At 45.1% G+C, this 22,836-nt stretch overlaps 1 protein-coding gene across 4 annotated transcripts in view; it reads right to left on the bottom strand.

Moving 5' to 3' along the window:
* Positions 1–22,836, bottom strand: part of myo3a (myosin IIIA) — a 722,675-nt gene that overhangs the window by 321,149 nt on the left and 378,690 nt on the right. For all 4 annotated transcript variants that reach the window (XM_085987739.1, XM_085987740.1, XM_085987738.1 and 1 more), the window contains 2 exons: positions 19,000–19,102; positions 17,841–17,957 (listed from right to left, as the gene is read on the bottom strand). In XM_085987739.1, coding sequence (XP_085843865.1) covers positions 17,841–17,957; positions 19,000–19,102 — 220 coding nt within the window. The remainder of the gene's footprint in view (positions 1–17,840; positions 17,958–18,999; positions 19,103–22,836) is intronic.

A 22,836-nucleotide genomic window follows, 5' to 3' on the forward strand; every position in this document is an offset into this window, starting at 1 on the left:
CAAAGTGAGAAATAAAAATAGAAAACGCTGGAAACACTCAGCAGATCAGAACTGGTGAAAGGTCACCGACGAGAAACGTTGGGGGTGATTTTCACTCAGAAGTCGGGAAGGAGGCGGGACTGCAACTTTCAGGGTTGTAGTCCCGCCTCCATGGAGATGCGGTCAATCCACGCGATTTTAACTTGATTGACCTTGTTGAGCCCGCCCAGCGGACTCAGCAGGCCAATTAAGGGCCACCCGGCAACAGGTGACGTCACAGACTGAAATTTCATCTGTCAAGACATTTTGACAGATGAAATATCAGTGTTTCACAGCTGTTTGAAGCTGTCAAACACTGACAGTCTTACTTCTAACCTGAGTCCTTCTACACAGACTCAGTTAGAAATCTCACCGGCACAGAAAGCTGCAGGCTGTCACGTTTGACAGTTCGCAGCCGTTCTGCTTTCTGTGCCGGTTAGATGATGGACTCCCGAAACCTAGAGGAAGGAAAGCTAAAAAGGTAAGTACAGGTAATTTAAACTTCTTTACACACTTTAGACACACCAAACGCACTTACCTTTGCACTCATGCACCCATCACTCACCTGAACACCGACATTTCGACTCCTCCAAGTCCTTCAACCCGACGGCCTGACTCCTCTAACTTGGCGTGGTTTGGAGCCGTCGGGAATCCCATAGTTCAAGATTTAAAATAGGGATTAGGCTAATTGTCACTAATCCCTTCCCGCCTCGGGTAGGCTGGTCCCAGTGCGGGACGGGTACCCACCTCCTTTGAAACTTACATGGAGGCGGGTTGGGGGCGAGATGGTGTTGGGACCCCCGAATTCGGGACTTTAACCCCCCTCACGCCTCCAATCCCGACTCCACGGGTCAGTTAAAATCGAGGCCGTTAACTCTGCTTCTCGCTCTACAGATACTGCCTGACCCGCTGAGTTATTCCAGCATTTCCAGTTTTTATTTCAGATTTCCCTCCTCTGCAGTATTTTGCTTTTGTGTAAGAAAAGTGGGAGATGTGAGCAGAGAGGATAATGCTCCTCCCCTGTCACAAGGCTCTTTTGAGGTCCAGGTTTTGTCGGCTGAGGATGAATTGTTACAGAGGTGGAGACTGACCAGTGAGCTAAACTCAGAGCCAAGCCAAGTGCGGGCGCCAGGCTTGAGGGGAGTTTCAGAGACGCCAGTTATTGTGCCCGTGGATTCAATAGTCACAGCTTTGCCACAGGATCTTTTCAGGCACCAGAAGGTCATTATAGTGATATTGATCAAGGCACCATGTCCAGTTTCACTCAGCAGGTGACAAATGCAGCATTCTACAAGAGTGGCAGGTTCATTTATTTCTCCCAAAGGGTACAGAGAAACAACTGATCACATAGCAAAGATCTGGTGCCATTGCAGAGTGCTGAATGTGGTGTTGTGTACCCGCATAGACAAACAGGAGCCATCCGTTCATCTGATACAGCAAAGCAACCACAACAGCTCTTATTTCCTTGTCATGGAGGTAGTCAGCAATGCCTAGCAAAATAACCTGCCACATGGCTACAAAATCTCCATAGGCAGTACATGCCTGCTTCCTCCTTAACCAGGCTCTTTTGAATGGGGTAACTGACTGCTGGTTGACTTTCAAGGCCCAGGACTATGGCTTGAGACAATGGTTCACGACTGACTCCTTCACCTCATCCCACATGACACCTAAGCATAAATATCAGCAGGCACATAAATTTCAAAATTGGGCATAATTTGAACTGTGAAACAGTGATTTGGTCCCTTGTTCATTCTGCTAATGCCTAGGAGTAAGAATCATCCAAAGTCTGTTGAATCTCTAGCCCAGATAACCAGAGGGATTTCCACATCAACATCACAGGATTGATCTGTAGATGAGGCGGAATTCCAACATCCTGCACCATGGAGTACTTCCCTAGAATTACAAGACACTTTCATACCAACATATACTTGAAAAGAAAAAATGTTGCAAGGCTATAAGGAAAGAGCAGGGAAGTGGGACAAATTGGATAGCTCTTTCAAAGAGCCGGCACAGGCATGATGGGCCAAATGGTGTCTTCGTCTGTGCTGTATGATTCTATGATCATTGAACAATGCTTCAACTAAAGGAATCTTCTTGAAGTGTGACAGTTCAATTCATTGTATTTTTATTGAAATTATACTGTCACAAGTCACACCACGTACAACACACACATTGTTGTCAATGAACTTGTGACAAGGCAAATGTGTGTTTACACAGAGCAGCCATATTTGGTGTTACTGTATGCAGAACTGGCCTTAAGATTTTGCTGGTACCCAGTGAAATTAGTGATGGCAACCTCCATAAGAACATAAGAACATAAGAAGTAGGAGCAGGAGTAGGCCATACGGCCCCTCGAGCCTGCTCCGCCATTCAATAGGATCATGGCTGATCTGAACCTAGATTCACGTCCACATCCCTGCCCGCTCCCCATAACCCTTAATTCCCTTATCAGCTAAGAAACTGTCTATCTCCGTTTTAAATTTATTTAATGTGGCAGCTTCCACAGCTCTCTGAGGTAGCAAATTCCATAGATTTACTACCCTCTGAGTGAAGAAGTTTCTCCTCATCTCAGTTTTGAAACAGCAGCCCCTTATTCTAAGATTATGCCCCCTAGTTCTAGTCTCACCCATCAGTGGAAACATCCTCCCCGCATCCACCCGATCAAGCCCCCTCACAATCTCATATGTTTCGATAAGATCGCCTCTCATTCTTCTGATTTCCAATGAGTAGAGGCCCAACCTACTTAACCTTTCCTCATAAGTCAACCCCCTCATCTCCAGAATCAACTGAGTGAACCTTCTCTGAACTGCCTCAAGAGCAAGTATATCTTTTCTTAAATATGGAAATCAAAACTGTACGCAGTATTCCAGGTGTGGCCTCACCAGTACCCTGTATAACTGAAGCAAGACTTCCCTGCTTTTATACTCCACCCCCCTTGCAATAAAAGCCAAGATTCCATTGGCCTTCCTGATCACCTGCTGTACCTGCATACTAACCTTCTGTGTTTCATGCACCAGGACCCCCAGATACCTTTGTACTGTAGCACTTTGCAGTTTCTTTCTATTTAGATAATAACTTGCTCTTTGATTTTTTCTGCCACAGTGCATAACCTCACACTTTCCAACATTATATTCCATCTGCCAAATTTCTGCCCACTCACTTAGCCTGTCTATGTTCATTTGCAGGTTATTTATGTCCTCCTCACTCACTGCTTTCCCTCCCATCTTTGTATCATCGGCAAACTTGGATACGTTGCATTTGGTCCCCTCCTCCAAATCGTTAATATAGATTGTAAAGAGTTGGGGTCCCAGCACTGACCCCTGCGGAACACCACTAGTTACTAATTGCCAACCCGAGAATGAACCATTTATCCCAACTCTCTGTTTTCTGTTAGATAGCCAATCTTCTACCCATGCCAGTATATTACCCCCAATCCCGTGATTTTTTATCTTGTGCAGTAATCTTTTGTGTGGCACCTTGTCAAATGCCTTTTGGAAGTCCAAATACACCACATCCACTGGTTCCCCTTTATCCACCCTGTTTGTTACGTCCTCAAAGAATTCGAGCAAATTTGTCAAACATGACTTCCCCTTCACAAAACCATGCTGACTCTGTCCGATTAAATTATGCTTATCCAAATGTCCTGTTACTGCTTCCTTAATAATGGACTCCAACATTTTACCAACCACAGATGTTAGGCTAACTGGTCTATAGTTTCCAGCCTTTTGTCTACCTCCCTTTTTAAATAAGGGCATTACATTAGCAGTTTTCCAATCTGCTGGGACCTTTCCTGAATCCAGGGAGTTTTGGAAAATTACCACCAATGCATCCGCAATCCCTACCGCTACTTCTCTCAAGACCCTAGGATGTAAGCCATCAGGTCCAGGGGATTTATCCACCTTAAGTCCCATTATCTTACCGAGTACCTTCTCCTTAGTGATTTTAATCGTGTTTAGCTCCTCCCCCCCATAGCCCCCTGTTTGTCCAGTGTTGGGATATTTTTAGTGTCCTCTACTGTAAAGACTGATACAAAATATTTGTTCAGCATATTTGCCATCTCCATGTTCCCCACTACTAATTTCCTGGTCTCGTCCTCTAAGGGACCAACATTCACTTTAGCCACCCTTTTGCTTTTTATATAACTGTAGAAACTCTTGCTATCTGTTTTTATATTTTTTGCTAGTTTACTTTCATAATCTATCTTCCCTTTCTTAATTAATCTTTTAGTTATTCTTTGCTGGCTTTTAAATGCTTCCCAATCTTCTATCCTCCCACTAGATTTGGCTACTTTATATGCCCTTGTTTTCAGTCGGATACTATCCTTTATTACTTTACTTAGCCACGGATGGCTGTCTTTTCTTTTATGCCCCTTTTTCCTCAGTGGAATATATTTTTCTTGAAAGTTGTGAAATATCTCCTTGAATGTACACCACTGCTCCTGTACCGTCTTACACCTTAATCTATTTTCCCAGTCCACTTTAGTCAATTCTGCTCTCATACCTTCATAGTCTCCTTTATTTAAGCTTAGTACGCTGGTTTGAGATCCAACTCTCTCACCCTCCAACTGAATTTGGAATTCACGCATACCAAGGGGATCCTTTACTAGGACTCAGCCTATTCCTTTCCACTCTGCCACCAGAGGTGTTTACCCATCCAATACATGCCACCATACACAAGAGTCAGCTGTACTTACAATTCTAAATCAGATAGTCTACAGGGGTGAAAAAAGCCTTTGCCAGTAGCATGAAATGGACTCCTAGCGAATTGGCAGCCTATTTTATATTGTGCATGATTTTCACTATTCCATGCGCTATAAATCCGTTTCGCCCTACTGGCGTAGACCAATTTCACCCCCTACTGGCCTTTATAGTTAAGTTGACCTTTTGGCTCAGTTCTGTTTTGTTGCATGACTTTACTTTAGCTGCCTCAGTAAGAATTCGGGATCAACAACCAAAACACACTAACGATTCATGAGAGCGACTTTGTGACAGGAACTTGTTCGATTAGATTAAATATTCTTTCTATATCATATTTGGAAAATTTGATGCAACATCACTGCTCGTTAATTTATGGAGTTTTAAACCATTTCTTAAGCTTTGGGGAAATGGGAACTAGATAAATGGAATAAAGTCCTCACAGTGATAGATGAGCTTCATTGCTCCTGTTCCTTTATGGAGATGGATTGGCCTCTCTTGATGGCTCAGCGGGTTAAGGAAGTGGGTAGATGAGCTTTACAGTTCAGAATATATCAGATTTAATGCACTTTTGACAAAAGAGGACAAAAACATGGCTCTGCATTTACAGTGCTGACTTTTGACAACTAGCTGGAATGAAAATATTCCAATTCCACTATGTTGTTTGTTTTCCCTGTGAATCATTTATAACATACCGAGAATTGTCTTCTCAGGTTAAAGAGCATCATGCCTTCTCTCTACACTGTCCTGTGTGTCCACTTAGCTTGTAAAGGGTTGAGGCTTCTTGTCTGCATCAAATTTTCATGTATGTTATTATTTTAATAAAGTTTAAAGAAACAGGTCAACAACTTCATTACAAAAGTACATCGGATTTTGATGCCAACATGTGAATCGGTGCATTAAAATTATTAGGACACAGAAGAATTTGAACCCTGGAGTGTGAAACTTCCATCTAACATAGATGTGGAGCTGCACCATGAAGGAGAGAAAACACTAAAAGCCTTCCAGACTTTCAAAACCTCAAAGAAATGCCCAGCCTTGTACTCATGGCAGCATTTAATGGCTCTGTGGGTTTTGTGAGTGCCTGAGGCTGGCTGATTGTTTCACCATGAATTCATTGATAAAGGAACAGAACTGAAGATGGAACATTGTTATATTTCTTTTCAACCCAGATGTCATGGACTAATCTTTCACTTACTCTGTGTATGCTCAATAAATGAAGGAACTGGGTAATGGAATAATCAGTCTCGTTTGGTGATGTCACTGCTTCAATGTGTTCTATTTGTTCCTGTAATAGGCTGGTGATCATCAGAGACAAAAGTCTGAAGTGACACCTCGTGCCCTGTCTATGATGTTCCATGTAGTTTGCAGATGACGAAGGTAGCCATCTATCTGGCTGAGGCTAGGCTCAGTGGTATTCTCATCTTCTATAAGAACATAAGAATTAGGAGCAGGAGTAGGCCATACGGCCCCTCGAGACTGCTCCGCCATTCAATAAGATCATGGCTGATCATCAACTTCAACTCCACTTTCCCGCCCAATCTTCATATCCCTTGATTCCCCTAGAGTCCAAAAATCTATCTATCCTAGCCTTGAATATACTCAATGACTCAGCATTCACAGCCCTCTGGGACAGAGAATTCCAAAGATTCACAACCTCTGAGTGAAGAAATTCCTCCTGGCAAACCTCTTATCACTGACTACAGTTCCTTACAAGGATTTGCAAACCCTGGAGAGCTGACCCTATGCCTGATACGGTGTCAGTCAGAGAAGTTTGTCCTTCTATTGCCAGACAATTGTTTCAAGCTACTAGGGGAGGACAAACTGCTCTGGCCGCTATTAAATTAATTAAAAAGTTAATTATTTGAAGTGTGTTTAATTTTTAAGTGTATATTAAACTGTTGGGGAGTTTAACCCGGAAGTAGAATCCGGGTATAAAAGGGGCGGGACTAGTGCTTGAGCACGGAGTGCTGTGCATTGAGTGCTGCTAGAGTTTGGTAAGAGGGAGAAAAGTCATTTAAGTGTATTTTGTGAATTTTAGTGTGTTAAAAAGTTAATTATTTGAAGTGTGTTTAATTTTTAAGTGTATATTAAACTGTTGGGGAGTTTAACATGGAAGTAGAATCCGGGTATAAAAGGGGCGGGGCTAGTGCTTGTGTACGGAGTGCTGTGCATTGAGTGCTGCTAGAGTTTGGTAAGAGGGAGAGTTCGGGCAAGTGGGAGGTGAGGGTGTGTTTTTTGCTCTGTTTTCCCCACTCCCAGGCTTAGACAGCACTGCGGAGGTGGAGCAGCGAGACGAGTCAACCAAACAGGCCCCACAGACAGTATTCAAGGAGGAGGTTGGTGATCAGCTGGTTGGTTGGTTTTCTTCCTTCTCTTTTATTCCTTTAAGTTGGTAAGTCCTATTGAATAGTGGTGTAATAGTATCATCTACATCGGGGCAGAGGGCCTTTATAACTAATAATAATAAATTTAATTAATTACATAGATATGGGTGAACAGGTGATGTGTCACTGTTGCGAAATGTGGGAGCTGGTGGACCCCATTGAGGCTCACGGTGATTACATTTGTGATAAGTGTTTGCTGCTAGAGGAACTCAAGCTCCATGTTAAAGAGCTTGAGACCGAGCTTCAGACACTGCGACACATCAGGGAGGGGGAGAAGTTCCTGGACTCTATGTTTCAGGAGATGGTCACACCTATGAAGTTAATTACTGCAGATGTAGTCCGTGGCCAGGGACAGGATGGTGTGACTACGAGTGAGGAAGGTACAGGGATCCAGGATGTAGTGTTGAATGAGACGCAGCCCTTGCTCTTGTCAAGCAGGATCGAGGTTCTTACTCCCTGTGAGGGCGGGAGTGGGGACTGCAGGGAGGATGAGCAACCTGGCCACAGCACCGTGGTACAGGGGGCCATCCAAGTGGAGGGAGTAAAAAGAAATGTTGTAGTGGTAGGGGATAGTATCATTAGGGGGATAGATAGGGTTCTCTGCAGTCAAGAGCGGGAGTCCCGAAGGCTGTGTTGCCTGCCCGGTGCCAGGGTTAAGGACATCTCTTCTGGGCTGGAAAGAAACTTGGAGTGGGAGGGGGGGGATCCAGTTGTTGTGGTCCATGTTGGTACAAATGACGTAGATAGGACAAGGAAGACGGTTCTGTTAAAGGAGTATGAGCAGCTAGGGGTCAAATTAAAAAACAGAACCTCAAGGGTAATAATCTCTGGGTTATTACCTGAGCCACGAGCGAATTTGGCTAGGATAAATAAAATTAAAGAGTTAAATGCGTGGCTCAAGGACTGGTGTGGGAGAAATGGGTTTTGCTTCTTGGGACACTGGCACCAGTACTGGGACAGGAGGGAGCTGTTCCGTTGGGACGGACTCCACTTGGCCAGTGCTGGGACTAGAGTCCTGGCGAATCATATAACTAGGGCTGTAGAGAGGGCTTTAAACTAATTAGTGGGGGGGAGGTTTCTGGAGAGCAAATAATAGAAATGACAACAGAGAAGGTCATAGACTTAGGTAGCAGTGGGGGAATTAAAAAACAGAACATGTCAGGAAGGGACAGAAGGTATGGCGTAAAAAGTAAAGTACTAAAAAGGGAAAAAACAAGAACTAAGTGTTACAAAATATATTTGAAAGTTCTTTATCTGAATGCACGTAGCAATCGTAACAAAATGAATGAGTTAACGGCACAAATAACGACATATGGGTATGATCTTGTGGCCATTACAGAAACATGGCTGCAGGGTGACCATGACTGGGAATTAAACATACCAGGTTATTTAACAATCAGGAAGGACAGGCAGGAAGGGAGAGGAGGTGGGGTGGCTATGTTAATAAAGGAAGGAATCACTATAATACAGAGAAATGATATTGGGTCAAAGGAGCAGGATAGTGAAACAGTTTGGGTGGAGATAAGGAATAATAAGGGGAAAAAAACACTAGTGGGTGTAGTCTATAGGCCTCCGAACAGTTGCAACTCTGTTGGATGGAGTATTAATCAGGAAATAGTTGAGGCTTGTAATAAGGGAACAGCTATAATTATGGGGGATTTTAATGATCATATTAACTGGACAAATCAAATTGGGCAGAGCAGCCTTGAGGATGAGTTCATTGAGTGTATTAGGGATGGGTTTCTTGAGCAGTATGTAACTGAACCGACCAGGGGGCAAGCAACCTTAGATTTGGTCCTGTGTAATGAGACAGGATTAATTAAAAATGTCCTAGTAAAGGATCCCCTTGGAATGAGTGACCATAACATGGTTGAATTCCATATTCAATTAGAGGGTGAGAAGGTTTGATCTCAAACAAGCGTGCTGAGCTTGAATAAAGGCGACTATGAAGGTATGAGAGCGGAATTGATTAGAGTGGACTGGGAAAATAGATTAAAGGGTAAGACGGTACATGATCAGTGGTGTACATTTAAGGAGTTATTTTACAACTTCCAAAAAATATATATTCCACTGAGGAAAAAAGGGTGTAAAAGAAAAGATAGCCTTCCGTGGCTAAGTAAAGTAATTAAGGATAGTATCCGACTAAAAACAAGGGCATATAAGGTAGCCAAATCTAGTGGGAGGATGGAAGATTGGGAAGTCTTTAAAAGACAGCAAAAAATAACTAAAAGATTGATTAAGAAAGGGAAGATAGATTATGAAAGTAAATTAGCAAAAAATATAAAAACAGACAGCAAAAGTTTCTATAGTTATATAAAAAGAAAAAGGGTGGCTAAAGTAAATGTTGGTCCCTTAGAGGATGAGACCGGGAAATTAATGGTGGGAAACATGGAGATGGCAAAAACGCTGAACAATTATTTTGTATCAGTCTTTACAGTAGAGGACACTAAGAATATCCCAACACTGGACAAACAGGGGGCTATAGGGGGTGGGGAACTAAATACGATTAAAATCACTAAGGAAGTGGTACTTGGTAAAATAATGGGACTCAAGGCGGATAAATCCCCTGGACCTGATGGCTTGCATCCTAGGGTCTTGAGGGAAGTGGCGGTAGGGATTGTGGATGCATTGGTAATAATTTTCCAAAACTCCCTGGACTCAGCAAAGGTCCCGGCAGATTGGAAAACTGCTAATGCAACACCCTTATTTAAAAAGGGTAGTAGGCAGCAGGCTGGAAACTATAGACCTGTTAGCCTAACATCTGTGGTTGGTAAAATGTTAGAGTCCATTATTAAGGAGACAATAACGGGACATTTGGATAAACATAATTTAATAGGACAAACTCAGCATGGTTTCATGAAGGGGAAGTCATGTTTGACAAATTTGCTTGAGTTTTTTGAGGAAGTAACATACAGGGTGGATAAAGGGGAACCAGTGGACATAGTGTATTTAGACTTCCAAAAGGCATTTGACAAGGTGCCACACAAAAGATTATTGCTCAAGATAAAAAATCACGGGATTGGGGGTAATATTCTGGCGTGGGTGGAGGATTGGCTCTCTAACAGAAAGCAGAGAGTTGGGATAAATGGTTCGTTCTCAGATTGGCAACCAGTAACTAGTGGTGTTCTGCAGGGGTCAGTGCTGGGTCCCCAACTCTTTACAATCTATATTAACGATTTGGAGGAGGGGACCGAGTGTAACATATCAAAGTTTGCAGATGATACAAAGATGGGACGGAAAGTAATGAGTGAGGAGGACATAAAAAACCTGCAAAGGGACATAGACAGGCTAAGTAAGTGGGCAGAGATTTGGCAGATGGAATACAATACTGGAAAGTGTGAGGTTATGCACTTTGGCAGGAAAAATCATAGAGCAAGTTATTTTCTTAATGGCAAGAAACTGGAAAGTACTGTAGTACAAAGGGATCTGGGGGTCCTGGTGCATGAAACTCAAAAAGTTAGTATGCAGGTGCAGCAAGTGATCAAGAAGGCCAATGGAATGTTGGCTTTTATTGCTAGGGGGATGGAATATAAAAACAGGGAGGTATTGTTGCAGTTGTACAAGGTATTGGTGAGACCGCACCTGGAATACTGCATACAGTTTTGGTGTTCATACTTAAGAAAAGACATACTTGCTCTCGAGTCAGTACAAAGAAGGTTCACTCGGTTAATCCCGGGGATGAGGGGGTGGTCATATGAGGAGAGGTTGAGTAGATTGGGACTCTACTCATTGGAGTTCAGAAGAATGAGAGGCGATCTTATTGAAACATATAAGATTGTGAAGGGGCTTGATCGGGTGGATGCGGTGAGGATGTTCCCAATGATGGGTGAAACTAGAACTAGGGGGCATAATCTTAGAATAAGGGGCTGCTCTTTCAAAACTGAGATGAGGAGAAACTTCTTCACTCAGAGCGTGGTAGGTTTGTGGAATTTGCTGCCCCAGAAAGCTGTGGAAGCTACATCATTAAATAAATTTAAAACAGAAATAGATAGTTTCCTAGAAGTAAAGGGAATTAAGGGTTACGGGGAGCGGGCAGGAAATTGGACATGAGTCTAGGTTCGGAATGGTGATGGCCCTGTGGGTAGTGGAGTGGGCCCAGGGGCCGTGTAGCCTGGTTCTGCTCCTACTGTGTTCTAATTCTGTGTTAGATTTCAGGAGATGGTTTTATTCCTGTTCCTGGCTGGGGTGGAGATCGCCTTTACAGAAGGTAAGTACTGTAGAAAATATAGGGACAGAGTGATCTCCTGGAAGAATTTCGATCGCCTAGATGGGTCAGAGAGGAATTTCCCAGATTTTTTTCTCCCAAATTGGCCATTGGGTCTTTTATCTTGTTTTTCGCCTCGCCCAGGAGATCACATGGGTTCGGGTGGATGGAGAGTGATAGAAGATTTGAGGTTAGGATCAGATCAGCCATGATCTTATTGAATGGTGGAGCAGGCTCGAGGGGCCGATTGGCCTACTCCTGCTCCTATTTCTGATGTTCTTATGTTCTTATGTTCTTAAATAGTACGTAGTAGTTACAGCACAGAAACAGGCCATTCGGCCCAAAGGTCCATGCCAGTGTTCATGCTCCACACGAGCCTCCTCCTACCCTACTTCATATCACCCCATCAGCATACCCTTCTATTCCTTTCTCCCTCATGCGTTTATCCAGCTTCCCCTTATTCGCCTCAACTACTCCTTGTGGTAGTGAGTTCCATATTCTAACCACTCTCTGGGTTAAGAAGTTTCTCCTGAATTCCCTATTGGATTTATTCGTGCCTATCTTATATTTATGGCCCTTAGTTCTGGTCTCCCCCACAAGTGGAAACATCTTCTCTACATCTACCCTATCAAACCCTTTCATAATCTTAAAAACTTCTATCAGGTCGCCCCTCAGCCTTCTCTTTTCTAGAGAAAAGAGCCCCAGCCTGTTCACTCTTTCCTGATAGGTATAACCTTAGTGTTCTGGTATAATTCTAGACCTTTTTTTTAGCACCTTCTCCAGTGCCTCTATATCATTTTTATAATATGGAGACCAGAACTGTTCACAGTCCTCCAAGCGTGGTCTAACCAAGGTTCTACACAAGTTTAACATAATTTCTCTGCTTTTCAGTTCTATCCGTCTAGAAATGAACCCCAGTGCTTTGATTGCTTTTTTTTTGGCCTTATTAACCTGTGTTGCTATTCTTAGTGATTGGTGTATCTGTACCCTTCTGCTCCTCTACCCCATTTAGACACTTAGGCTGGAATTTTCCCACTGCTGGGCGTGCGGGTTTGGAGGCGGGTCGGTAGTAAAAGTTGCAGAAAATGCGAGCGCATCGGGAACCCGCTGTCATCCCTTCTCCTCACGCCTTTAACTCGGGCGCGTTTGCCAGCGCGCCACGGACCCGAATGGCAGAGATGGGCGACCTAATTAAACTCATTAAATCCTTGTTGTGAGACCCTTAACAGGGATTTTACCCAGACCTGTTGATTTTCATTGGATGACCACAGGAATCACACAGCTTGGGAACCACATCTGTCAACCTGAGGTGGAAGCTCAGTGGCCATTGAGCGAGGTCATTAATGGAGAGCATGAAAATCTAAATAAATACTCCCACATGACAACTCATTACTTGCCTAATGGAAAAGCTCTCCATTTTGAGCACAGATTTCGGTGTCTACAGTTTGCAAGTCTTTTCTGCAACCTCAAAAGCCACTCTCACCACTTTGCTAGTAACTATCACAACATTTACAGATTGCTCCTCTGATCTCCACTTGACCTGCCATCTATTACATCAGCATGGGTGCCGCTTATACTGTCTCACCTTGGTCCTCACAATTGGACCACGATCAGCCCCAATACCAGCAGCACCAGGCACACTAGCAGCACAAACAACAACACCAACCTTCTCCTCAACGACCTGATGCTGCACAGGACAGAGGGCATCAGCGCAGGGCTGCACCATGCTGGAGGCGTAACCTCCAACACAGGGTATAGAGGCAGAGGATGAGTTTCCTCAACATAACTGAGCAGCAGTGCCAAAGGAGGCTCAGGCTATCGAGCCAGGTCATCGCAGACATTTGTAACTTGCTGGAACAAGGCCTGCAGCCCAGAGGACCTGGTGGACACGCCTTACCAGTGGTTGTCAAAGTTACCAACGCCCTCAACTTCTTCACCTCAGGCTCCTTCCAGGGATCTGCAGCAGACATGTGTGGCATCTCGCAGTCGGCCACCCACAGATGCATCACACAGGTAACTGATGCCCTGTTTAAAAATGTGCCAATTATGTGAACTTCATCCCTGATGAAGCCAGTGTTACTAAGCGTGCGCTCGGCTTTGCTGCTCTGGCCGGCTTCCCACGGGGTGCAGGGCATCATTGACTGCACACATGTGGCCTTCAGGACATAGCCACTTCACCCAGGAGTGTTTGTGAACTGCAAGGGCTTCCACTGCCTCAATGTGTAGCTCATCTGCAACCATAGTAAGATCATCATGCATGTGTGCATCAAATTCCCTGACAGCTGTCATGAATCTTTTATCCTGCGCCAGTCCACCCTCCCTCAGCTTTTGCACTGGCAAACACATTTACCGCCTGGCTGCTTGTAGACAAGGGCTATCCATTGAAACCGTGGCTCATGACACCCTTGAGGAAGCCAAGCAATGAGGCTGAGGAGCGTTATACTGAAAGCTACATATCCATCAGATGTGTCATAGAGCAAACAATAGGCAGTCTGAAGATGTGCTTCAGATGCCTTGATAGATCTGGAGGAGCCCTTCAGTAGGCACCAGCCAGGGTCTCCAGAATTGGCGTTGCTTTCTGCGCGCTGCACAACAGAGCGCAGCAACGAGGATTAGAGCTGCATGAGGAGCAAGGTGCAGAGCGCACAGCCTCTTCAGAGGAGGAGGAGGAGGAGCATCAGCTAGAAGACAAGGAGGAGAAGCAGGAGGAACTTGAGGTCCAGATCCCATCAGCACCCGAGCACATTGCAGCCCAGGAGGCCAGGGATGGCCTCATCATGGCCAGATTTACTTAACTTCCTGCATTGCACCCATATGGCTACCACATGCTTTGCCAAGTTCCCCCCACAACAACACCACGAAGCATCCCTACAATGAACAAGCCATTCCTTTCACACTGACCACCATTGCTGGAGGTAACATTGTCTCACCATTCACTCCAACTCAGTAAGCCACCTCCAAAGTAACAGACAAAAATGGGCATGACCGGAAAGTGGTGAAAATAAATAGATTTATATGTGTGATAACAGTAAAGGAACCTTAACAATAACACTTCTTTATCTACTTCTGTGTCATCTTTCTCTTATGCCTGCTTCTGCAAGGTACACCCCTGTGGCTTCAGCAGAGGTAGAGGCAAGCTGCTCACTTCCCTGCTGCGACTGCATAGACACTTTTGGCGGATGTCCTCTGGGTTTTGGAGGATGTGATGGCCCCGCCAAAGTCTGCTTCTCCTGCGACTGTGCAGGGCAGATTCGGCCATCGTGATCCAAAGAGCCATCTGGGACTCTGACTGATGGGGAGGCAACAGGGGAGAAGTGTGAGCGCTTTGAGAGGAGCCTCCACTTCCATGTCCCCTCTCACCATCATCCCTCTCATGGGCCACCCGCACTTCCCTGCTAGCAAGGAGCTGGAGAGCACCTTGCTGCAGAGCAGTGGGGCCATGAAGACTCAAATCTACATTTAGATTCCTCCTAGAGAGGATGCCTTTGAGCCTCTGCCATCTGCTGTCCACAGCTAGCATGTGCTCATGTGAGTGGCACATTAGCTGCTCCATGCAAGTGCCATCCTTTCCACTGAAGAGCCTACCGTTGCCAACGCATGCGACATGGTGGTGCTCATGTTGGAGATAGACTCCTCCATTCTCTGCACATTTGCAGACCTGCCAGAGCCTCCTACATTTCTTGCTGCCTCTCCAGGATCACCCTCTTTCTGGATGGCCCCTGAGGCTCAGCGTCTGCATGCAGCTGAGCAGAGCTTGGAGCACCCTGCGCCCTCCGGCGAGGAGTCTCCACTGCTGTCCCTGTCAACACCATCTGCTCTTGCTCATTTGTGAAGTGTGAGACACCAGGTGACAACACTACTCTAACCTGCGTGGGACCCACCGAGGTGTGCGTATCTGCGCTGGTGCTGGGTGCGCTTGGGTCTACTGACGGTGCACCCTCAGAGGCTGGAGGCTCCTCTGAAGAGTCATCTTCCTCCTCTGGCTAGACAGTGGTGGGGGGCTCTTGATAGACCTGTGGGAGAGTAAAGCGATGACTTAGAAATGTTATATTAAGAATGGGTAATGATACCATTATGCACATGATGAACATTCAGTGGCTGCTGACATCAGGCACCATATGAGTCACTGCTGTATGCTATGTGGCTGTATGAGATGTAATTCTGTCACCAGGTTGCTGAGAGATCCCCTTCTCTCCGTCTCTCACTGCCAGCAGCTCTGCAAATCTCGACACCTCCAGGGCCACCTCCTCTGCTGCAGTTAAGGTATTGAAGAATGGAGGGCCACCTCCAGTGTTCTCCATCTCCCTGTTGTTGTGAGCTCTCTTCACCAGCAAAGAGGGAAAGAAGAGAAGTTTGAGTGAGAGTGATGGAATGAGTGTAAGAGATGGATGGGCTACATCTGTAAAGGGTGACTATGAGGGAATGTGGTGCCAATGCCAAATGGCCTCCTTCTGTGGTGTTACTTGGTATGGTTACATTAGGATGAGGGTGAGTGTGAGGGGTGGTTAGTCAGATGTGAGTATGTACATGGAGAGAGAGGGATGGGTGGACGTGCAAGGTATGCTGGTGTGAGGAATGATGTGCAGGAGTAAGCTTGGGAAGGCAGAGTGACGGGAGTGTGGTGACAGGCACATCAGTATGAAGGTGAGTATGGCTTTGCATTCACCTTTCCTGATCTCATGAGATCATTGAATCTCCTCCTGCACTGTACCCAGGTCCTCCTTACAACATCCCTGCTGTTGACTTCCTCTGCAATTTGGAGCCAGGCTCTTTTGGTCTTTAGGGGAGGTCTCTTCCACCCATCAACAGGGAAGAGGTCCTCCCTGCATGCTCTGACTCCCTCCACAAGAATATGTAGCAATTCATCGGGAAAGCGAAGTGCAACCCTCTGTCTTAGTGAAGTAATTTTTCTATTTCTCCATAACAAGACACTCCTCTCCAATCCTCCCTCCACATTCCTACATCAACCTTCAAATACGATGTGGTCAAGGCTGCTTTAAATATCCCCGCTGGAAATGAGTCATCAGACCCACACCATTTAATAGGGCCAGGAAATGCGCATGTCTGCCTTAATAGGGGCCATCACGCTGAAGTCGCTCTGAAGAGCGGGCTGATCAATACACCGCCCCACTACGCGGCCCGCATGCACCCGACCCGGCTCAATAGAGAAAATTCCGGCCTTATTTTCCAAGGAGTATGTGGCTTCCTTATTCTTCCTACCAAAATGTACCACCTCACAATTATCTATATTGAAATTCATTTGCCAGTTACACGCTATGATTGAAAAGTTTGTGAAACTTTGCTTCTGTGAATCTCACGCTTGGGCTACTTGCCCCAATTCTGAGAGTTCACTGTTTCTGGCTAAACAATTGTCCATTTATTGCCCAAAGTACTTTTACATCCTCAAGAACCAAAAATAGGAACTCATAAAACCATAGAAACTGCACATTTCTTTAGGCCCATCACCGGTGTTTTTTGCAGATACAGGTTGATGACAGGATACTAACTGTCGTGGTGAACATACGGGGGTGATGGGGCATTATTTATTATTGTGTCACTTTTTTTCCCAATTATTTTCTGATTACTATGCCAGAGGAACAGCACGTTCAACTGACGGATATCTCCACAAATGCTGTCATGTCAATGCTGCTTCTTCAGTTGTAAAGTAAGAGATAATTCCATCCCACATCAATTCCAGGCCGATTTATTTAGCTTTTGCTTTTCCAGTTGAGCTTAGGAATCAAGCCTGAGGTTCTAGAAAGCAGGATAATATTGAATCATTTTGGCTACTGGGCTACCTATCAGTATAATGTTAGCCCTGGTGATATGTGATGAATGATCATTTTCAATTTCAGTTCCAAATTCGGGTTTTAGTGACTGCATAATACTTCTCCTGTCACACAGGGTGTGTGTAAATCTGCAGCTAATAAACATGAACAGATTTGCATCTGCATCAATTCTAAGTAAAATAAATCAAAAATGTAAATACCTAGGGAAGTTGATCTGAAGGTAATATTAAGCTGATTTTTAAAAACATTCACAACGATGATGAATGGAATATACGAGTAGCGAATAACAGCAATTTAAATATGGAAATGCTGAAGGAAATTGTGTGTATGCTTCTTCCATCTACAATGTTGTATGATATTTTATTGACTTGTAAAGCAAAACCAATCAATTGTGCTGCCGTCATATGCTGTGAATCATCACATTCTATTGAGAGTTTGGAACCTTTGAAATTGATTGTAGATTTGATGTTCTTTTCTGGTGTGTACATCAAGGGGAAAGATGCCATCTGTTTTTATCATGCAGTTCACAGCTTCTTAACTGAACGAAATTGTAAAAAATCATCTCCAAACTGCATAAATACTTCAATTCCATTTATGACTCTTCCAAAAATAGTTTTTTGTTAAATAGATATCTTTTCGTAAAATATTATCACATCACATTATTGTGAAAATGAGAGATTTGGTTCAGTTCCGAATTACAGTCAAAGTGAGTCGATAAGCTGAATAGTTACTATGATTAGTAGCTAACCTCTGAGGAATAGATATCCAGTTTCTGGAATGGATTAACAGCGATAAGGATGTCTCCAACGTAGGTATATATCTGCTCCTCACCATAACGCTTTTGCAGTTGCTCAGTGACTGTATTCTATCAAGAGACAACAAACGATAATGGTACAAATAAATAATTGAGTTGCTACGAAATTAAGGCCCCGATATTGACTGGGGTAGGATTTCCAGGCCGGGGGGCGGGGCAGGGCGGGGGGGGGGGGTGGGGGGATGGGCGTTCTGGTCTAGACAGCGCGGTGGAGTTTTAACAGGTTTTAACTCCACAGCATGTGTGGGTTTTTTTTAACAGGCTCCCCGCCTGGAAGCCAGCCTGGTTGAGAGGCTTGGCTCCCTGCCGTGAGGAGAACGCTCCAGAAGAGGCTGAAGCCCAGTAGCAGATAGGATTCCTGCTGCTCGGGGTAGAGATCACGAGGGGGAAAGAGTAGAGCATGGTTTGGAGGTTTGGGGGTTGGTGAGAGATCGGGGGCAGAGATGGAGGTCGTGGGTTCGGTGATTGCGGGGGGGTGGGTGATTACAGCGGGAGGGGTCGGTGATCAGGGGATGGGGGGGTCCAATCGCGTGGAGTGGAAAACAGGTTAGCTTGGTGGACCAGGGGGAAGCACATGTGCTCCTCTTGGACCACAAGCAGTGCTGGAAAAGCACTTACCTCTTCCATGCAGCAGTATTCACCTCCCTTTAGCTGCTGGGTCTCCCAAGGCCCGGAATACCCAGCCGGCCAGCATTAAAGCTGGAAGGGAGATAGAATCTGAGGCACGCAGCCTCATTAAAATATTTAAATGAGCGACCCGTCTCCTGGGAGTGGGTTGGTTGCCCGCCCCCTCCCGTCTATGTTAAAACTGAAGTGGCCGGGTTCGAGGTGTGTTGGGTTCGGGTTTGAGATTTTTTACATTTTAAAATCCCACCCGACCCAAACCCATCCATTTTTGGGGGTTAAAATTACCCCCTAAAATCAGCCACTATAAAGAAGTTCTAATGATATGTACCCCACTCCACTATAATTTACTTTATCACTCCATTTTTCCAAGAATTCTTTGAAGCCATGTCACTTGTGGCCAATTACACTTGAATGAAGCATGAGCACATTGGAGAAAACAGCAATAGATACATTTTAATTTTCTTACTTCATCTAGTACTTCAAGTGTGGCCAGATCATCTATATTCTCCAGATTTGAAATGGTTTTATTCTTCACGTGTTGGCCTTTCTTTGTGTGAATACGTTCATGCCTACGAATAAGATGTTAAAAATCAGACTCTTGTCAAATCAGGGGTTAATATCATAAATCAGACTACATCTCTCCTTCAGCAGGTCCCCTTTAGGAGCAACATGTGGGCACTGCATGCAAGCGGCCAGTGATGTCAATATTTTGAGATACAGTATTTGAGTAATTTGAGATATGACGGCTGCGATTTTATTAATGGAGGCGGGTTGGGTGTGGGTCTGGTGGTTTCCGGCTCCCAGTCCCGCCCCCAGCTGCATCCGGCCCACAGATGTGATTTTGCCTTGATTGACCTTGTTAAACCCGCCCTGCAGGCTTGCCGGTCAATTAAGAGGAAGCGGGTCAGATGATGTCATTTGATGATGCGTCATCTGCCGGTTTCCTTAAAGGGACCACGCACAATTTTATTTGACAGTTGATTTCTCAGTGTTTGACAACATTGAGGTGCTGAAAACACTGACAATCACTGCACAAAGGTGACCTCTTGCACCCAGGCTCTCCAATGGCTCCCTCCATAGGCTGGAATAGATGGCAGCTGCAGGTGAAGTGGCAGAAGCGATCTGTCACTGGTGAGAGAGGTTCTCCCAATGAGGTGGCACTGGACATGGATTTCAAAACTTGTAACCTAAAGAAAAGTGTAAATGTATTAAAAATGCAGTTACCAACATTTTCTTTCCTCTGAGACTAACCATGTGCAACATTGGCTCCTTCACACTACTTCTGCAGCTGTCATCAATCCAGAAACATTCCAGCAGACTCACAACACGCCACACTTACCTGGCGTGAAGACCGGACATGGGAAACCTGAGCCAGAAGTGGCAAAATTCAAAAATAGGCTGTCAACTACTGGCAACTATATGTTAATAGGCAGGTAATTGCCTTTAATCCTCTTCCCGCTGATAGGTGTCGGGTCCTATCGCAAATTGGGGATCCGACACTTGGGAAAATTGTTTGGAGGTGGGTTGATGGCGGGATCGCAACCTGCCGTCAATCAAAATGGTTTTAACCTTTGACCCACCTCCAAACCCGCCCTCTGAGTGCTGGCAAAATCCAGCCCGACATGTAGTAAGTGCAGCATGCTTGGAAGGAACAGATGACTTTGGACCTATGGGGGGAAAAATTCAGTTGTTTGCGCCTCCCGTTAGTGCTTTAAGAGGGCGCCAATTGGGGCGCAAAGCAACTAGCGCCCAGGCGTGGTGATGTTTGTGCCGCTCGTGAAATTAACTAGACATTTGGTGGCGGCACTAAACACTACCGCCACGATCTCCTGCGCCAGCAGATTGTGATGTCAGTTGAGTGCGCAACGCCCCATTAGCGCCCCGGACTGGATATTGAGTGGGGCCCCCTGCCTTACTGCCTGCCGCTAGCAACAACAGGTTGAGGGGAGCGTTATGCTGTCAGAAAGGGACTAGGGGAGCGCTATTTAAAGGCGACCACTTCCTGCCTTTTTTTTGTCGGTGACATTTTTGCACCACGCATTCTGAGAGAGAGAGAGAGAGACTTCTGGAGAGATTCAACGCTGTGTGAAGGAGTTTTGAGAACTGAACAGCACTTTTCAGGTTTATTTTGATTTGCCCTTCCTTGCTTCGCCAGCACTCTGAGGTAGCGCCTCACTCCTCGGCCTTTGCGCCTTAAGACAGGTGTTAAGCCTCCAGGGGTGATAAAAGCCAAGTTTGCTGTCGGAGGCGATAATTAGCGCCAGGCGCTAAACTTTGCGCATGGCTGATAACGGCGCCCCAAATGGGGCGATACCGAATTTTTCACCCATGGTTTCCAAAGCTTTCAAACACTAGATCATATTGTATCTGGGTCTGTTGTAGACTAATTGATAGAGATTGATTGCTATGATTAGTTAACAATTCCATCATGCGATTATCAGGATGGTAGAAGGCGAACTAGATGGACATTGGTCTTTTGCATCTAGCAATTCCTATGATGTGATGGGAGGAGGGGGGTGGGTACGTGGGGAGCAGATGCAGGTTTGAGTCATTGTTCTACTCATTTCCCAGTTTGAGCATGGGCTATTGTATCTCCCCAGGAGGATAATGAGGAAATATGAGGGGAGAGTCATACCTCGGCAGTTCCCAGCCAGGTATATAGATATTTTCAGGACTAGGAGCACACGATCTGTCTGCTCTAAAAGGTATCAGGCCATGAAAAAAAAAAGAAAAGAATAAATTATACAAAGTAAGGCAAAACTTACCCAAAAGGTACTGTTAAAACAAAAAGGAACAAGTACCATTTTGTCTCCTTTCCCAAAGGGGTAAAACTTTCATAATCTAAAGCAAAATCTTAAATTGACCAAAAATATTATCTCAGCACTCACTAGTAACCTTGCAAGCAAAAGACAAAATATTTTCGAATGTTGGTGAAGCAACAGCAACTTGTTGTACAGAATGGAGGGAGGGGGAGATAGCAGGAACTGGGAGAAGAGTTAATGGAGATGAGCGAAGCTGTGGTAAGTTTAGAGGATACATTTGAAGGTGAGGAGAGATGTAGCAAAACGGAAGTGTTTAAAAAGAAGAGAATTCCAGAGCGCAGGGCCATGGAGGCTGAAGGCGCTGCCACTGATGATGAAACATAGAAGATAGCAGCAGGAGTAGGCCATTCAGCCCCTCGAGCCTGCTCTGCCATTTAATGAGATCATGGCTGATCATCCAAATTCAGTACCCTGTCCCTGCTTTCTCCCCATATCCCTTGATCCCTTTAGCCTTAAGAAATATATCTAACTCCTTCTTGAATATATTTAATGAATTGGCCTCAACTGCCTTGTGTGGTAGAGAATTCCATAGGTTCACCACTCTCTGGGTGAAGAAATTCCTCCTCATCTCAGTCCTAAATGGCTTACCCCTTATCCTTAGACTGTGACCCCTGGTTCTGGACTCCCCTGCCATCGGGAACATCCTTCCTGCATCTAGTCTGTCTAGTCCTGTTAGAATTTTATAAGTTTCAATGAGAGAGAGGCAGGGGCTGCACAGCAGGCCAGTGTCAGCAGAGTGGAGTTGTAGTGTCCGTGTGTAGATAAAGACACTGAAGACAGGAGTTGGTTCATAGGTATTTACTAAGCAAGTCTGGGGGGGGGGGTTCTAAAGGATATACACAATACACAGGCTTATATAGCCCAAGTGGCAATTACCGGCATTACGCACACCTGGGGCTCTTAAAGGCACATACACCATAATTGCTCTTAAAGGCACATACACCACAATTCCTCCCCTTCTAGCTAACTAGTACATCATATTTTAAGTAATTATTAATTACATGTTATATGCAAAATAATATACATTGCTGTATTAATTAATTATAAGTTAGTCTCTCAGGAGGCTTCCTGACTCGGTCCGGATAACGCCTCGGGGGTGTAGTAGTTTCTGGTGGTGTAGTAGGTTCTTCTGGCAAGGCTGATTCGGCTTGAAGGCCAGTGTCGGGTTCATCGGGCTCCAGTATCACCGGATCGGAGGTAGATATGGGTATCTCTACTTCATCGTTAGATGTATAGAGTGGTGGTGTAGGTTGTCCCTTTTCGGATGACTTGATGATTTGGTCAGCATGGCGCCTTATTATGCTGTCTCCGATGTCCACGGTATACATCAGTGGTCCTAATCGTGTGCAGATAGTTCCAGGCTGCCATTTCTCGGTACGGTAGTCCCGGGCCAAAACCGGTTGGCCTATCTGGAAGGCCCTAGTTGGCCTTTCATTCATGCCCTGAAACTGCCGGTTCTCCACGTCCCTTCGGATGTTGGG

Source organism: Somniosus microcephalus, chromosome 5, assembly GCF_052327205.1.
Source record: "Somniosus microcephalus isolate GS21.2 chromosome 5, FLI_Smic_1.0, whole genome shotgun sequence".
NCBI lineage: Eukaryota > Metazoa > Chordata > Chondrichthyes > Squaliformes > Somniosidae > Somniosus > Somniosus microcephalus.